Here is a 17,742-nt window from a genome sequence, read left to right on the forward strand (position 1 = left end):
TTTTATTTGTTTTTAAATTCAAATGAATATAGATGATACCTTGGGTGCTGGATGTTATCTTTTGCTTAATTTGATTTTGTATCTATTCTTATCTATAAAAAAAAAAAACTCAAAAAGATGTAAATATAAAGTAGAGTTTAATTGATAACATTGCATATTAGATAGGATTGCATATTTAAATTGATCCTAGATAATCTTTTAAAATCAATTAGGATGAAGATTTAGGATCGTTTTACAAATAGATTGCATACTATATGATAGAGTTTATCTAGTGAGAGATAATATCCAATTTGAATTAGGATTTGGTTTAGATTAATCATTAAAATGAATTGGATAATATCTAGAACTATGTAATTTAATTGGTTATTTTCTAATTTTGAATTTTTGTGTCATGTAGTTTAGGTTGTGTCATATTGTTGTGTTATGTGCATGTCATATAGTTTGCCTATTATGCTTAAATTAATTAAAAATTGTGCATCCTATAATTTGCATGTTAGGTTACTTTTATTAAAATTGCACGTCATGCTAGGGTAGTCGCGTGTTAAACTTCCCGTCAATAGAATTAGGATATGTACTTAAATATCATTATATTTCAATGTCATTGTATTTAGAATAATTGCATGAAGCCGGCAGAAGTACACCACAAGTGCCATAAGCAAGACGCCGGGACACTTAAGTGCCATAACTTCAAAACGGTACACTTAAGTGCCACTTTTTTTCGAGTGGGACACTTAAGTGCCACCTCCGGCGACCCTTGCCAGAAATCCTACGTGGCAATATTTTATTATTATTTTTTGCCTACGTGGCTCGCCGGAGCTCCAAATCAGCATAAAAATTAAAAAAAATTAAAAGTTTTAATTTTAAAAATTTTAAAACTTTTTTTAAAAAAGAAAATTTTAAAAATTTTAATTTTAAAAAAAGAAAATTTTTAAATTTTTTAACAATTTTAAAAATTTAAAAAAAAATTTAAAATTTGTTTTAAAAAATTTAAGAAAATAATAAAAATTTAAAAATAATAATAAGAAAATTTAAAAAAATTTAAAAATTAAAAAGGGGGAGGCGGCGGCGGCGGAGGTGGCGGCGGTGAGGGAGCCGGCGGTGGCGGCAAGGGAGCCGCCCATTCGGCCTCCCACTCCCCACTTTTTTATAATTTTTTTTAATTTTAATTTTTTTTTAAAAAATTTCTTAATTTTTAAAAAATTTTAAAATTTTCTTAAATTAAAAAAATTAAATTTTCTTAATTTTTTAAATTTTTTAAAATTTTCTTAATTTTTTAATTTTTCTTATTTTTTAAAAATTTTAAAATTTTAACATTTTTAAAATTTTTCTTAATTTTTTAAAATTTTAACATTTTTAAAATTTTTCTTAATTTTTTAAATTTTCTTAATTTTTAAATTTTCTTAATTTTAAAATTTTTCTTAATTTTAAAATTTTTCTTAATTTTTAAAATTTTCTTAATTTTTAAAATTTTTAAATTTTTCTTATTTTTTTTAATTTTTTGAATATTTTAAATCTAATTTAATTAATTTATATACTATTATTTACACGTAGACGCGAAACGGCGTCGTTTTTGCATTTTTTCCGCCACGTCAGCGTGCAAAACGACGCCGTTTGGGACCGAGCTCGCCGGAAAGTCGCCACGTCAGCCATTTGGCCGGATTTTCGCGGAGTGGCACTTAAGTGTCCCATTTTACTCCGATGATGGCACTTAAGTGTACCATTTTAAAGTTATGGCACTTAGACTTAAGTGTCCCGTGCCAAGTTATGGCACTCAGGGTGTCCCGCACTCCATGAAGCCTGATTTTCATTAAACATTAATAACCTAAAAAAAAAATTGAGTGAAATTGCGTGTAAATTAGAAATCATATTTATGATGATGATGCAATTTTCTAGCTAACATTATAGATGCTTTTGTTGCTTTGAGGTAAGTAATTCTTTCCTTTCCTCACAATTTATTAATGCTTTGATTATTGAGTATTAAATAATGGTGGCCCCCGCCTAATCACCTCGCATGTTAAGGAGTAAATCAAAATCAATGTAAATTTCCTACAAAACATATTTTTGGAATAAAAGAGAAAGAATAATCAAGTTTGGTACCCATAGTACTTGGCTCGTAAGAATAAAGTAATTTTATCATTACTTAGTTTCTAATCGACTCATCAAAAATAGATTAGTAGCTACTCCAAAATAAAAATTATTTCCATACTAAAGAACTTGAACTTAAGTCGCGAATTAGTATAGCTTAGGGAGAGCCCGAGCTAAGTCTGGCAAGTGGTTCACCTGCTTTGGGTAGGTCACGACACCTACCAAGATTGTCAGCCATCAATCCTCATCTCTATCATTTACTGTAATATCCTCGATTCAGACCCCTAGTTCAGACACAAGGAATGGACTAAGGATCGGTATGCCAGTAGTGGAAATAAGCTATGAGTCAATCTAAGGGATTGTTCACAAGCTAACTAGTTGATTAAAGGTAAAGCAACTCTGGACCAAGGTTATGATAGACCAAAGTGTTCAACTATTTAATGACCATTCAACCATAAAAAACAATGTGGATGATCACTTTTTGTCATGAGTCAATCATGGATGGATATAGATCGATTTAGCTAGAGTATATGCTAGTCGTAGGTGACTCCGCATAGTCATTGTACCGTTCACGAATGACCCTAACTCGATCTTATGTGATCATGAGCCCAGACAAGCCAATCAATACTACATGATTATATAATAACCGAAGGTCATTCATGGATCGACTAGACTCAAACATAGGTCATGCGTAGAACCCCGGACAAGCATTAAACTTAGTTCAAGTCTAGCCACGTGAGCACTGTCGATGCCACTTAGTATAAGTCACATTAGAGTCATTCCCAATTGAAACTTGGTCACAAACGCAGTTCAATTACGGGTGTCAATCATAAGTGATCTAAAGTTATTCATGTCTTGTTAAGATAGTGGTTATATAGCCCTTTTTATTATATCTGGTCCTCTTTAATTTGCATGGATCAAGAGTGAATTTGGAAATCGATAAGACTCCCTCCTTCACGTCTAAATAGTATGAACTTGTGAGACAAGTTGTCTTGCAAAGCTTAGACCAATTCTTAGAATTTTGGAAGTTAGTACATTAGTGTATTAATTGGAAACATGTGCTAATTTTGGGACGTAGACTTTAAAACACTAGAGGTGAGATTAACTTAACTTCTTGAGATTAGATTGAGATGAGACAAATTTTTGGAGACCAAACAAGGAAGATGGGCGCCCAATTGGAATGAGACAATGAGACATTTAGTTTAGATAACAATTCTAGTTCTCTTGTAATTAGAAGCATTATTGGTCATGAAAGCTTGAAAGACAAGCCTGGACAAAGAGTGGTGGAAATTCACTCTTGCTAGGCAAGCCAAGAGGCTATCATCAACACAGGACAATAATTTAGCCCTCATTTAATACTTGATAGAGACCCATCTTCTCATTTCTTTCTCCTTCTTCCTTAAGTTCTCTTCTTTTCCTCTCATTCTTCTCTCGCTCTCCTTCTTGGCCGATCTCTCCCTCTCCCCTCTTTCTCTCTCACACACCTCTCTCCCTTCTATTGCCGCCTCACCGCAGCTGCCGCCTCATCGTCGATGCAGCCGCTGCACCGTCACCGTCCTCACACCATCTCACTGCTCGTTGTCGCCTGCCATCTCAAGCTGCAGTCCTCACGCTGCCATGTCATGCCGTGAGCATTGAGCCATCACCGACCGCCCTCTTATTCTTGGCCCAGTTGCTTGTAAGTGAATCCCTTAAATGCCAACTGGGCCGTTGTGTTACGTGACTTGGATTTAGGTTGATTTTGCTTGTTTTAGGAGTTAAGATTAAGCTATTCTAGAGAAGTTAGAACCATGTATTGATTTTGTATGATTTGCTCATGAGATTGCTTGTGTTATGAGGATTAAGATAAATAAGAATAGCTTAGGTTATTGTTAAGGTTGCTTAGTTTGTTATCGTTATTGGAAACGATCCTTTTATGTTCACGTTCGGGTTTGGTTTCAAGGAACCGTTGTTCTATCATGTAATACGGTCATGTTATAATTTAGGGTGAGATATTTAAGACCTTGTTATAATTGGATGTGGCTATTCTACGTGGAAATGCTACATGTGTGTTCATCTGAGTTATTTATGTATAAGTATGTTCATAGTCCATGGTTGATGCATGAGAGCACCCCGAGCCTCCAAGGTGAGAGTTGTGTTGATTCTTGGTCGTGCATGGAAGCACACTAGGCCGAGTCTCTCTCTTAGTTTGGTGATATTGAGGCATATCATCCGATTTAGGTTTGACTTAGGCTGGTGCTTGAACATAATGGGTCAAGCCACAGTTCTCGTTTCATGCTCGGCATATTTTATTGATGGTTTTCCAATAGGTCATGAGTCACACATCGCTTGACACACCCTTAGGGCACTCATGCAATGGATTAAGGTGGAAGATAAAACTGGTTGCGTATTTAATCAGGATGGTCACACGAGGGATTCTGCCATCTAGGGATTTTGGGGGATGATGCTGCCACAAGAGATGTCAAGGGGTGATGCTCGATAGATTTCGGATACCGTTCGTGATGATGGTTACGGAACGATGCCCGAAAGGATGCCCCATGGAGGTTCAGATGCCGTGCTCGATGGGGTGAGACAATGTTTCAAATATTTTTGGAAGAGCCGTAGGGTTTTGGTTATATGTGGTTAATAATTGACTCGATATAGCATAATATTATGGAATATTACGTGAGTCTTGAGGTGCTAAAGGTGTGCAAAGCATTTGAATGTTATGTGATACTTTGGAAGTGGCTATATGGCTTGTGCACATTTAATATGATATTATATGAGAGATGTGAGATACGTGCATAATTTAATTGTCATTTTTAGTGACTTGGAAGACATGCATATTATAAATGCTGTTAGTCGTAACATGAGCGACACATAGGTGTTTTGGAAGTGATTATTAGAGTCTCGAAGGCCATGATAATATTTTAAATGCTAATATTTGAGACATTGAAATATTATTGGCTATTAATTGCACTATGTGTAACACGTATGAATATTTATACTATTATTTAGGAATTAAGGAATGCGTGTACGTTGTTGAAGTAATTAATTGGCATACTCAGATTTTTTATGAGCATAAAATACCTCGTAGATTTCTATTAGGACAGATGTTTAGGTAGAAGATGAGAATCCCTCATATTTATAGTCAAGGTAAAGCAAACACTTTGCTATTGATCTGTCATTGACAAGTAGACATGGAGTTCGTGGGTTTCGAAATGAGGCATCCGCCTATACGAGATTTAGGTGATTTACTTATTGAGTTCTCAAACTTACTTGCTGTTGTTTCACTTTTTTGAGGCCAATAGATATGGATCCGCTGCCCGCATGTTTCATGCGATTTGGAGTGCCCATGAGTATGAAGGCCATTGTCATGGCCATATTTAGGGAGGATACCGTATTCCGAAGGATCACTACTACTATTTGGGTGGAGGAGCACTATAACGATCTCATCCCTCACGTGTGGTTTAAAGGGGATCTCTTCAGGCCCCTCTGTGGGTTTCGTGGACCGCTCGGACTACATGAGGACGATGGCCCATCCTATGGTCCAATAGATGATGCCTAGGTAGCTGGTCCTCATAGGAGAGCCACTTTTGGTTAGATAGGCTCACCCTGAAGCTTGTGAACCCTTCCCCCTACTATCTTTTGATTGTGTATTAGATTGGCTGAAGAACGGACTTGTATATTAAATGATCCAATTTAAGGAAGTAGATAAATAAAATATATATTTATTTATGTGTTTTCCTTGTTATTCTTTTTATGTGATTGTTGATTGGGTGTTGACATATATGCTTTCGTTTGCGTTTAAATGAAAGATAATAATTGATGAGACCGTAACGCTTCCTGGGACATCGCATAATTAACTAATGCCAGATGTCGCGTCCTGAGGTGGGAGAATAAAGGTCCAAGGTGTGACACCAACCTTCAACATTTATACATATATCGCATGATTAATGCAAGCACATAAGAAGGGCGTGATGAGCAAACTGGTGCTTATGTGTGTAATGGCCAACACTCAGACCATGAATTTTGCACCACCACCTTGTCGATGAACCCCATTGATGACATGGGAACATAGAGAAAACATTGATTCAGGGAATTTATATATGACTTCATCATGCATCGTGTTAGAATATTTAAATAATAAATCACACTTTTATCTAAAAGTTTAAGCTTTGGTTGTGCAAAATTTCACATATTATTAGAATTAAGAGATCCTGTTCGAATCTTCCTGTTCTTTATTTGCCTCTAAGTCCAGTTTGCATATGAGAGGGATTGTTATAATATTTAAATAAACAAACTATATCATGCAAACCAGCATCTCGATTTCAGCAATTCCAGGAACTACTTTATGACCTCCTCTTAGAGGGGGTTCATGGGCACCACGCATGTTGGTCCTAGCTATGGAATTAAAGAAAAATTCTTACCCAAAACAACGCTAGAACGAAAATATCATTACACACCATCCAAGAAAGACTCAGATTCTTAGTTATTTAACCAAGTATTGTTAACACAACTCAATGTCATGTCACGCTCAAAGCGGGGGAGAGAGTGGGAAAGGCGTTACCTGGTCGATAAGCTAAGGCGAAGTCACGATGGACGACTAAATCAACGAGTGAAAGTTCTGTTATCATCGAGGATTGAAACTGCAAGAGCTAAACAAGCTTCAAGCAAACATCTTGTTACTTTGAGATTTCTGGACACAAAACAGAGCCGTCTCTATGGAAAAAGGCCAAAAGAGGGACTCCAAGGTCTACTCGGCAAGAGTCGTTTTAGGCAAAACCGGGGCTTCTATGGTCGTCGTTGAGGCACGGTATGAGCTTCCATCAAGATCGGATGTACAAATGTTCAAACGAGAAAGGTGAGCCCTTGTATGAAGGAGAACAAGATGACTAAAATCGGGACCTCTCGGTTTGGGACTGTGGCGATGGTCCCCGTGGTGGGGAACTGGCGATGAAGGTGGTCAAGGGAGAGGGAGAGAGACTCGTGAGATGAGACCTCCAGTGTCTTCGGGACCAAGAGAGAGAGTTCGGCCAAGATGGGACCTTTTTTCATGGACGTTCGTCCCCCTTTCCCCAAACAGAAGAACCATGTTTTTCCTTTTTTGTACTTCCACCGCTTTTTCTTTTCTTTATTTTTTTGTTCGTTTCACCCACGGAAGAGATGAAGGGAAAAAGGTGAGGGTTTTTTCTTTAGGGGTTTTGTATAATCGGACTTTGAGCTGAAATTTCAATCCTAGAGTCCCAAGTATAATATTCTAAATGGTTGACTGACTCCGTAAGTTGAAATTTCTTTAATCAGATTTGAGATTTTTAAATTTCACGATCCCTAAATCAAATGTCAAGGAAAAAAAGAGACTAGAAACTAATGAAATTTTAATTTTTCTGGTCAAAGTTCAAATTCTTCGGTTATACCAAAAAGTCAACATTTGCCCGTTCTTATGAAAGTTTTATATCCAAATGCCTAATTCTACATGCCTATGCTAGATTGACATATATATGCAATTTCTGCATTTTTGTGTTTTTCACCTAGAGTTTGTTTTTTCTCTTTCATGTTTGACCAAAAAATTAAGGGATACGTGCACTAAAACTTATAATACTTGCCAGGAAAGTACAATTAAGTATTAAAACTTACAAAAATTGTAATTAAATCCTAAAACTTGTTAAATTGATACAATTAAATCATTCCATCAACTCCATTCAACTTGACTAACGAAAAATGATAATGTGACTTTGTTTAATATTTCTCAAAACAATGTCATTTTTCTCCAAATATGCTTTTTATAAAAAAATTATTTAAATGAAATTAAAAAATTAAATGTTTGCAGCTCTTGTCCCCGTTTCCAATTCTCTCCTTTTTTTTTTTTAATTTAGCTTATTTTTTATTTAATTTAAATAATATTTGGATAAAAAAATCAAATTTAAACCAAAATGACTTCATTTTAGATTTATTTTTCATGTTTTATTCACGCTATCACCATATAAGATAGAGAAAATATTTAGAAAAGTCACATAAGTGTTTTTTTGTTAGCCAAGTTAGACAAAATTAATGGAATGACTTGAATGCATCAATTCGATAAGTTTTGGAATTTAATTACACTTTTTTATAAGTTTTAGAACTCAATTACACTTTTGTGATAAGTTTAAGACTTTCCATTAACCAAGACAAATCAACTCTAGATTTATTGAAAAGATGATGCCTAATTACTAATGAAATGCAATGCTCCTAAATCCTAGTTATTGTATGCATTGAGACACTAAGGAGACTTAGCTAATTTTTTCCATCAAGAAACGAGACTTGCCATGATTAGGAGTCTTGATTCTCAAATTCTCTAACTTTAATTGTCAGAAAAATTCAAGTGTCAACAATTTATAAATGCAGATAAATAAACACGAAAACATATTTAGAGGTGTATAAGCATGTCCAAATACATCTAAGCATATCTTGCTGATGCAAGTAGCATGTTAAACCTATAAAACTTAATATATTTAAGTGTGTCATATACACCGATACATTTTGGTTAGAAAGTGAAGGCATATTAACCCTTGGTATGTTACGAGTACACCAATAATGCTTAAACATTAGTTGTAGGTGATAAGGTGGAGACAATGAGCCTTGGACTTTATCAGAGTCGATGGCTAGTGTTGAGTCGTTATAGAGCTCAGTGGCTATATTTAAAGAGATGAAATCATTCCATTTGAAATTAGTGGGATCTGGCCAAAAGTAACTAAAAGCTAGTAGATTGTCAAGTGCAAATGGATTTGTAAACAAAAAGAGGGGATTCTAGTGTTGAGGCAGTGAGGTATAAGGCGAGGCTTCTTGTTAAATATATACTCAACATGACGGCATTGACTATAATGAGGTTTTCTACCCTATGGTAAGATGTACTTCGATTCGAATGTTATTTGCCTTAGTGTTTCCATAATATATTTTATCATTATTACTTTCAACATATTAGTTTACAAATTCTAAGAAGAGTTAAGCAGCACTCACTTGGGATTGCAAAACCAAACAATGCTATCTCAGCGCACGAACTCAAAAACTATTAATTAAACGAGAAAAAGATATTAAATTCAAGTAGACAACTATCTTTTTTAAGACCCAACTAAACTAAGGTTATACTGCGATAAAATCTACACACCAACAAAAAGCTCCTCCATAGCAGAACATTCAACTCTATCCATTATATTAGATAGCTCGTGGGCCAAATTTGGTCGCGTCATACCTATCTTTACTAGACTCCGATTCAAGTGAGTTTACTATTGAACAAAAGCTCTTTCACAAAGAGACCCTTAACTTAGCCATCCCAAAAAGATGGCCGGAGATGAGTACAAGCCATCGCCAAATACAATAATCCGTAACTAGGTCCAGCAACGGGGGTAAAATTTCGAAAATTTATTTTGATCAAACCGTAACTCCAAACTAATTTCTGTAAAATCCCATGACACCCTAAAATTTCATTGCCGCATGACTTTGAAGCTAAATCCTAGAGTGGACCCAGCAACTCCGAACTCATATATATCCAAATTTATAGCGCAACTACCAAAATTCCTTCGATCAGATAAATGAAGGACACAAATGCTTACAAAGAGTTACGAAATGGAGTTAATCCGGCTTGTCGCAATGTTCGAAAAGCACGTGCAATTTCCTCTCTCACTCTCACACACATACACGCACGCACACGCAGACACTGAACACGAACACGCGATCTACAAGAGGAAGAAGAAGAAGACATCTAATATCCTATTCATATTTGGGCTGAGTTGGGCCTGACCAAAATAAATTTGAGTTTTGGGGCCTTTTTTAAGCCTAGCTGTGACAAAAGATGCTCTCTGATGTCCAATGTCTAAGTAAGGACTTGACTTGGGAACGTTATGACAGCTAGTAGATCTAGATACAAAGTTGTATCATGATCCACGACCCGACAAGCAAGAAGGGCGAGTCATTCACTAGGCTTTTAAAAAGCTTATCCTCTAAAATCTAAACAAAGTCTTAACAACTTCTCATAATTTTAAGGACTCTCTTTTATGGAGTAAACAACGGTACATAAAATGAGACCATCCAGCTTTATACCACGTAGATTTTACTAACATTATCATTGTACGTGAGCTACATCGGAATGAGAATTACTTAGTAAAGTCTTGAGCAAAACTCTCACTCTAATGTCAAAACTTTACAAGAGCCAATTTTCAGCGTATCTCGAGACAGGTAGAAGAAGCTCCATATTGATGTAACTCCAAATCCTAATATCTCTTCTTTATTATTCAGTCCCTTGTTGCTTCACATGGGTGGGAGCGCCAGCGGACGGAACCCGTGCTGGAGGCTTGCTTCCCATGCTTTCTCTATGTCAAACATCTTGATTCCACACTCGTTCACGTTCCATCCTTCTAATGCATGCACTATCCCTGCTACTCGCCAAGCGCTCATCACCCTTCTCGGCAACCAATTCTGCAACCGAGTAATTTCGAGTTAATCACATATGCTGCGTAACAATTTCACATGCCATTTGCGTGTGTAAGAATGGTTAATTTCCCGCACTTGGTGTTTACCTATACATCAATTTAACAGCAGCGGTCAGTGGCCTGCCCTTTTATATAATCATAGAAATCTCTGCTTTTTTCCATCTTTCTTGTTAGGACAATATACAAGTTATGGTTGCTTTGGCACGATTGGTTAGTGCATGTTTTTGTTTCACCACATAACCTACTAACAGACATCGCCGTAGACTGTGTCATTAAGATTTAATGAAGGACGCACAAAATTGGAATTAGTTCAAAACAGAGTTAAAATGTTTGTAGCCTTCTGTGTTGCACCGTAAAGAGAAAACAAGTGATGTGTAATGTATTATTCCAATCTACCAGAGAGATAGGCTCCCTGCATACCTTGCGAATTTCCATGCTTTTAGTTTCCTAACCCCATTCTAAAATTCAATGTAAGTCCATCATGCATTATTCCGGCGACAGAGTTGAGTAAACTAACCTCACAAGAGTGCAAATTATCAAACGACCGGGGAATGGTCATCGCCGGAGTGCTGTGGTAAAGGCAATCTTTGCGGATTTGCTTCGGAGGGAATTGAGAAAAGGGTATGAACAACGTTCCTTTGGGTGCCTTTTTCTGTTCTTCTTCGGCAATTCCATCTCCTACCAACCATATCTGCAATTATCATTTGAAGTTACGTTCATTTGAAAAGGGCAAAATGGCCAAGAGAAACATTTCCTAGGAGTATCCGAGTCCAATTATTCTTCCTTCCATTTAATGTGAGATCAATGATCTCATGTGTAACGTTCTTAGACAAATTATATGTTGCTAATCCTCAAAAAGTGGCTCATCAAATACCTCTTGAGTTCGACCAAAAAAAAAATACCTCTTGAGAAAAAGTTCTCGAAAGGATCAAATTGCCTCTGTACTTTCCATTGAGACTCCTTTTGAGCTTCTCATGCTCATCCTTAGAAGCTACGTTTACCTGCCATATTCTTACATCAATTAAATGAAAAAAAAAAAAAACATAGGTTCACATAATTCTATATTGACTGTGGATATGAAACCCTTTAAGAAAATGCCTTACATCATTTTTATTTCACCAGAAACCTGAGTTCAACTCAATCATGTCATTCAGGAACCCAAGCTACTGGCATTCAAAGTACTCTGCCAACTCGGGCTTATAAACAAGCCATAAAAAGCAGCTATCATGGGCTTTAAAAGTGATCCATAATTCGCATAAAATATAAAAACAGAAAAACAAGCCACTTATGCTCACTCTATAGTTGGCGTGATCGACGGCCACTCAAAATTGAAAAATAAAATAAAAGTAAGCCGAGTCTATATTTTTCTCACCTTCTTTTGGTGTTCATATTGTTTTGCTTATCCGCAGTAGAACATGCTAAAATTGGTGTTTGGATTTGATTAAACAGATGGAACCCAAAATCTCATTAAAACAAAGAAAAGGGGAAATGAAACCACAATGCTTCTATAAAGAAGAAGAACTAGGCACCTGGATATCCCTTGCACATAACGCATGGGCAATGGCATAAGAAAGCTTGTTAAGGTTGCCTTTGAGGAGAACTTGGCCAGTCCCCTTGGGAATGCTGTGGAGCACAACTGCCACGGCCAAGCTACTTCCATCCACCAACTTGGTCCTCAAATCTTTGTGCTTTTGAATGTACAATTCACCATTCGTATTCAATTCCTCTCCCTAACAGAGAAAAAGAAAAGGCAAAAAAAAAAATCGAAATAGATCAACTAATTTTGCTAAAGTAGATACCCAGTGAGAGAATTTCAAGTATGATTTTGAAAGAAGTCGGATCAGAGCTAGCGGTAATTCTCAACAACGAAAAATTATATTACATTAAAATTGAAGGGAGTGGCTAGGGAGGAGACATCATCTTACCTGATTGAGAAGGCCCAAGGTCAGAACCTTGACTCCTTTTTTGTTAGCATCCAGTATAGCTTCCTCTATCAAGGCATTAATGGCTTCTCTTCTCCATTGTAATAGATACTACAGGGCAATGAAGAACATGAGACCAAGTAGAAATCCAATAGACTGAAACTGTTTAGTCAACACTCGTGGTAGGTGTTTTGGACATCCGACGATGTTTGTTAGTAGCTGGGGAAATTAGATGCAATCATAAGTAAATCGTTATCACCCTTTTTAATAACACAATGAGAAGGGAAACTATGTTATTTGTACTGAGGGTATATTTATTGCCTATCATACATATTCTCACTCTTTCTAAATAATATAAAATCCAATTCTCACATTTTTATCTCCACTATATTTCTTCCCACATAATATAGAGGAAAATCATTTTCAACATCATTAAAACTTCTTGGTTTCAAACAGCGAATGGAACATTTCTAAACAACTAAACCATTTTTCAGTGAAATTGTTGAGTCAAATAATAATTTCCTATATTTGGGATATAATGATTTCAAATGCTAAGGCAATAATTAGGTAACTCGAGTGGTACCATGAATGCAGTGTTGTTTAATTATTGATGAGAATCCATGACATGCAACATGGTCATCACCTGAACATTTGAATTTTTTTAAAACAATATCTTTCATGAAGTTTTATCAACAAACTTAGGAATCAACAAATCATGATCTTCTTTACCAAAAAAATAAAATAAAATAAAATCATGATCTTTAACCATATGCCACACAATTCCTATCTTCCTTATATATTTAAATTTTGGAGAGCTATTGATCACCATATGACATATGAGTGTAGTGCAAACTCATGTGACATGCGAGAAGTGGGGCGAAGGAAGCATGCCAGGACTGGGTGGGGCAGGCCGGGGCGGGGCCATATGTGCACCACCCTGGCCGTATCCCATCCCTATTCCGTCCTTCGGGCAACGGGTAGGTAGGTGTCCCACTGGGACATTTTGCCAATTCTAGAGTACCGTAAATAAAATACAATAAAATAAAATGCAATTTCATGCACTAGAAACAACAAGGGAAAGTAAACACCAAGTGTGGAAACGCAACAATCTCTTATCGTAGCTCTTACTTGGAAATTGTATCTTGGAATCACCCAAGATTGCAACTTGAGTTTCTTGAAGGCGTTCCTCTCCAAGATGAAAGAGTGGCCGTAGATCCAGGTCCACACCACGGATGCGAGCGTGAGAGGCCACATGATCCACATATACCACTTGGGCGAGTGGGGATGAGACGCGAGGGATGCGAATCCCAATCGAAGATGATAGATGGACTCTGGTGTTGTCAAGTGCGTCAGATGCACCACGTCTGGCGAATCTTCCTCTCTTCGAAGGGATGTCTCGTATGTGCTGTCCAATGCTTGGTCCACTGTTCCGTATATATAATCATAGAGTGGCATGAAAAGGCTGTAATTTGTTCGGAATTGGGTGTGGTGCAATGAATGGTACCTGCCGAAGTGTCGTTACTCATGATGAATTCCTAACTAAAAATCTACATGCTATAAGACCCAGTGTCATAAGAAAACTAATTAAGTGCACTTCACAAGAATTGGTTCATGATAGAACGTTGTTCTCAAAAAATTTAAATCTATAAATATTGTGAACTTTTCATATTCATTACATAATAAACGATATAAGGACAGTGTCCAAGAAAACTCCTTGTAATCTTTCATGAATAAAGTAGACAATCTTGAACATTTTTTTCCTGAAAATTTGGAATCACGTTATAATGTCGCAAAACTTTGTGGGCCCGGACCAACTTACCCCTACTTTAAACCCGTCCCCACACATGCACGACTGTGAACCGACATCGGACCGACGTACGCTCGTATTCATGGACGGCAATCCATTTCTGTGTTTGCGTTTTTTACTCGGTACTCAAGTAATTCTATGTCGGACCAAAAAAAGAAAAGTACTTCTATGGATTTTTCCGTTTTATCTTTTCTTTTCGCAAATTGTCCTTCTTCAGACAAAAGCTGCTCTGACATTGAGTTATTTTGCCCATCTACCATAGCACCGCGAAAGTTATGTCTCACATTTCCTTAAATGGTCATTTCTTCAACTTCGCCTGTATGATTTCGTGAAGGCTTTTCCCGTTCTTGATAGTGTGAAAACAATGGAGAAACCGAGAGATCAATGAAATCGAATTATGTATTGTGGGACTTACGATGGAGTGTACATTAAGCATTTGAGGGGAGGAAAGATGGTGAAGAGCCAATAGGGGATCAGCTCGAAATTGCAGTGACCCAAGTTGTTCATGAAATCAATGCACAAGATGTAGCCAGTGAGGGACACCATTGAAGCAGTTCTCACGAACAGTGTTGTGAACATGGGTATTGCGAATAGCATAAAATACGCCATGTGTTCCGCGAATGGATGAATTACAGCTGTAGAAAGAAAAAGAAAAGAAATAAAGAAAAAAAGGTGAAAATTAAATTTTGTCCGACCATTCCATGGAAGTAAGATATAAATAATAAGAGCCAGGGTTACATAAATATAACACCAAGTAAATCCGTTATCTAATTACAATGAGCTATCCATTCTCAGGACCAAGTACTTGCCAAAATATATAGCTGTCCGCCTTAACAGAATGAAGTGCAACACAGACCGTGCATGTAGATCCTGAAGTGGACTTAAAATGCGTGCTACTTTACTAGGTGTCAATGATAAAAAAAACCAAACAATGAACTGTGTTAAATGTGGTTTGAAGCATAACTTACATGAGATGGGCTCCGTGACAATGGAGGAGTGGTGGTGAGAGTGATAGCGAGAGTAGAGAAAATGGTGGTGGAGAGCTCGGTGAAGCCAGTAGTAGAGGAATTCCACGACTGAGGCATGAATCAGGACAGTAATGATCACGCCGTCTGTCCTCCAAAGTGGCAAGTGAGAGGCTTGAGGGATTATCATGTGACTCACGTAAAATAGAATCCCACTGAGTAAGATCTGGTCGTCCCTGAAAAATAAATTGAGGAAAAATTGACTAAACTATAATTGATTTGTAAAATAATGACGTTGATGGCCCTTAAACATTGCTTCTGAGTATGCTGTGTTATAGGTTCAAGAAGATATTGCTTCATATGATAAAATTGGTGGAGTTTCACCTATCTTCTGGGACAAAAAGAAAGCTCTCTTTCCTTCACAAACGTGGATAGGCTTATCGCTCGTCACTTATTTCCACACTCTTTATAATACTAGAGATGACAAGAACCAAAACTAAATGAATCTTATTCCGTGGTATAGTGAAATTTTATGGTTACAAAACCATCACTGCGGCACAAGGGTTGGGTTGAGCAACATTAGTTGATGAATAGCTTCATTTGACAAAAATACAAGAACGATCTACAAGCTTGAGAGAGAGAGAGAGAGAGAGAGAGAGAGAGAGAGAGAGAGAGAGAGAGAGAGAGACCAGTTGCTTTCTCGATCCACCTGCTCGAACTCGATGCCCCTGTCGACGATCCGGTTGTTGCCTTTAGCTGTCCTATGGCGAGAGTACGAGATCCAGATCTGATTGTGAAGCAATCTTGCCAGCAGAAAAGGGAGTACGAGGAAGTAGCTGGAGTCCCTTTCGCCTGCCCCTTTTGAAATGAACTGGTACGTGCCATGAATCGCCCACGGGGCTAAAATCATGTACTGCCGCAGTCCCCCCAAACCCCAAACAACATATAGGTAAGATGGCAAGTGAGATGAACTGTTCAGGAAGTGACTAGTCAAATTTCGCAAGTACGTCTCTCAGCCAAATAGAATTGCAAGATTATTTGCTGATATTCCTTTGCCGTACATTGAGCGAAGTGGGTTATTAGTTATCCATTTAATATAATGCATCGGACTTAATTAACGTTTGAGATGTTTTCTTGCATGATATATAATTGTATTGTGTAGATAACATTTAAGATGTTCCGTGCATGATCGTCAAAATCACCGCTCTTTCCTTTTTACATCGTTGATAGTCGAAGCACCACTCACCATCGTCGGACTAACAAAATTTACTTTGCAATAACACGTTCACAATATGATGAACCCGACCACTAATAAGACCAAAACTCTCGCCTGAAAAGAGAATGTGCATACAAATTGCATATGCATGATTCTAATATACATTTGAGAAATCAACACTACACCATGAGAACGACACGAGCCAAAATTTTGAGAAAATTCTAAGTTCACCCACCTAAGACAATAATTTTGAAACAGGCCAAGGAACACGAATGAAAAGATCAATATACCTTGAAGCTCCCCAGAGGCTTCCATGGCCATTCGGTGAGAATTCCTGGTTTGGAAGCCATTTCTTCTTCTCTGTTTTTGGCCAGACTACTTCCAGACTCTCTGTGCTACAATAACACATCCGCGGCATCTTTTATGGTATTTTTTCTCTTGCATTTAAGTGTCCCACCCACTCCCATTCGTTAGGTGTCCCATCCACTCCGTGTGTTAGAAAGTCCAACGTCCAGACTTAAACTTATGGGTAGAAAGACACTACATGTACATAAAGTGCATATGATATTTCAAGAGTGAACGCACATGCAAAAGGGACAAAAATGTGGTTCTCATACAAGTCGAAGCAAACGGTTACGTTTATAAGTGAAAAGAGACAACATGTATTATCAAGTCATGTGAGATATTTTATCATAATACATGATCATTTTTTACCTTTCAAGCGGACAGTCAAAATGGACCGAAGGGAGAGCTGACATAGGCTGCTTGCACTGACAGATGTTCAGCGTGATTTTGTTAATTTTGTTATTTTTTCTAAGATTTTTTTATGTAAAGTATGTGTATCTCCCCATCCCTAAGCTCATGTTATGTGGATGAGTTTGCTTGCTCAAGTTTGTACCTCGTCATCGATCACATGGCACAAAGGAACTTGTGATTTTTAATTTTGTGGAATCCAATATAAGTCCCACTCTATTTATCATGATAAACCAAATTATGAGTCTTGCAGGATATAAAGCAGGTGCAGAATTGACGAAAGGGCAAAAAAATAAAAATAAAAATAAAAATGAAGTACCCATGAAAATGCATTCTCCCTCAAAAAATAGGCCTCAGAAGCCTATTTACAATCCTTCCCACCTGTATAACTTGATGGAATCTCGGAACATGAAATATTTACCATCTCTACTTATGTGGTCACTTCTTAATAAATAAAATCAGAAATTGAGAGCGACGTTGTCGATGCCTGAAGAAGACAGCACTATGCGCGGATCATGTGCTTGGTGCAATCGACGTCACCCGCTCTAAA

The 17,742-nt window shown here is 37.2% G+C and overlaps 1 protein-coding gene and 1 long non-coding RNA gene across 3 annotated transcripts; one reads left to right on the forward strand and one right to left on the reverse strand.

Annotated features, from left to right (window-relative positions):
- The first annotated feature begins 3,515 nt into the window (after positions 1-3,515).
- On the forward strand, positions 3,516-5,810 carry LOC120292421. 2 transcript variants are annotated; one of them, XR_005550215.1, is made up of 3 exons: positions 3,516-3,763; positions 4,484-4,651; positions 5,368-5,810. It is a non-coding gene; the product is annotated as an uncharacterized LOC120292421 (long non-coding RNA). The 2 variants fall into 2 exon arrangements; XR_005550214.1 differs by having other exon boundaries at positions 5,376-5,810.
- A 4,537-nt stretch (positions 5,811-10,347) lies between these two features.
- LOC104442848 (very-long-chain aldehyde decarbonylase CER1) lies at positions 10,348-16,789 on the reverse strand. The gene is made up of 10 exons (XM_010056229.3): positions 16,730-16,789; positions 15,913-16,136; positions 15,227-15,459; positions 14,674-14,893; positions 13,580-13,955; positions 12,455-12,562; positions 12,059-12,259; positions 11,432-11,530; positions 11,047-11,220; positions 10,348-10,515 (listed from the first exon to the last, which is right to left on the reverse strand). Exons 1-10 carry the CDS (start codon positions 16,787-16,789, stop codon positions 10,348-10,350), a joined length of 1,863 nt encoding a protein of 620 aa, XP_010054531.2.
- Between the last annotated feature and the right edge of the window lie 953 nt (positions 16,790-17,742).

The sequence above is a fragment of the Eucalyptus grandis genome, chromosome 4 (genome assembly GCF_016545825.1).
Source record: "Eucalyptus grandis isolate ANBG69807.140 chromosome 4, ASM1654582v1, whole genome shotgun sequence".
Classification (NCBI taxonomy): Eukaryota; Viridiplantae; Streptophyta; class Magnoliopsida; order Myrtales; family Myrtaceae; genus Eucalyptus; species Eucalyptus grandis.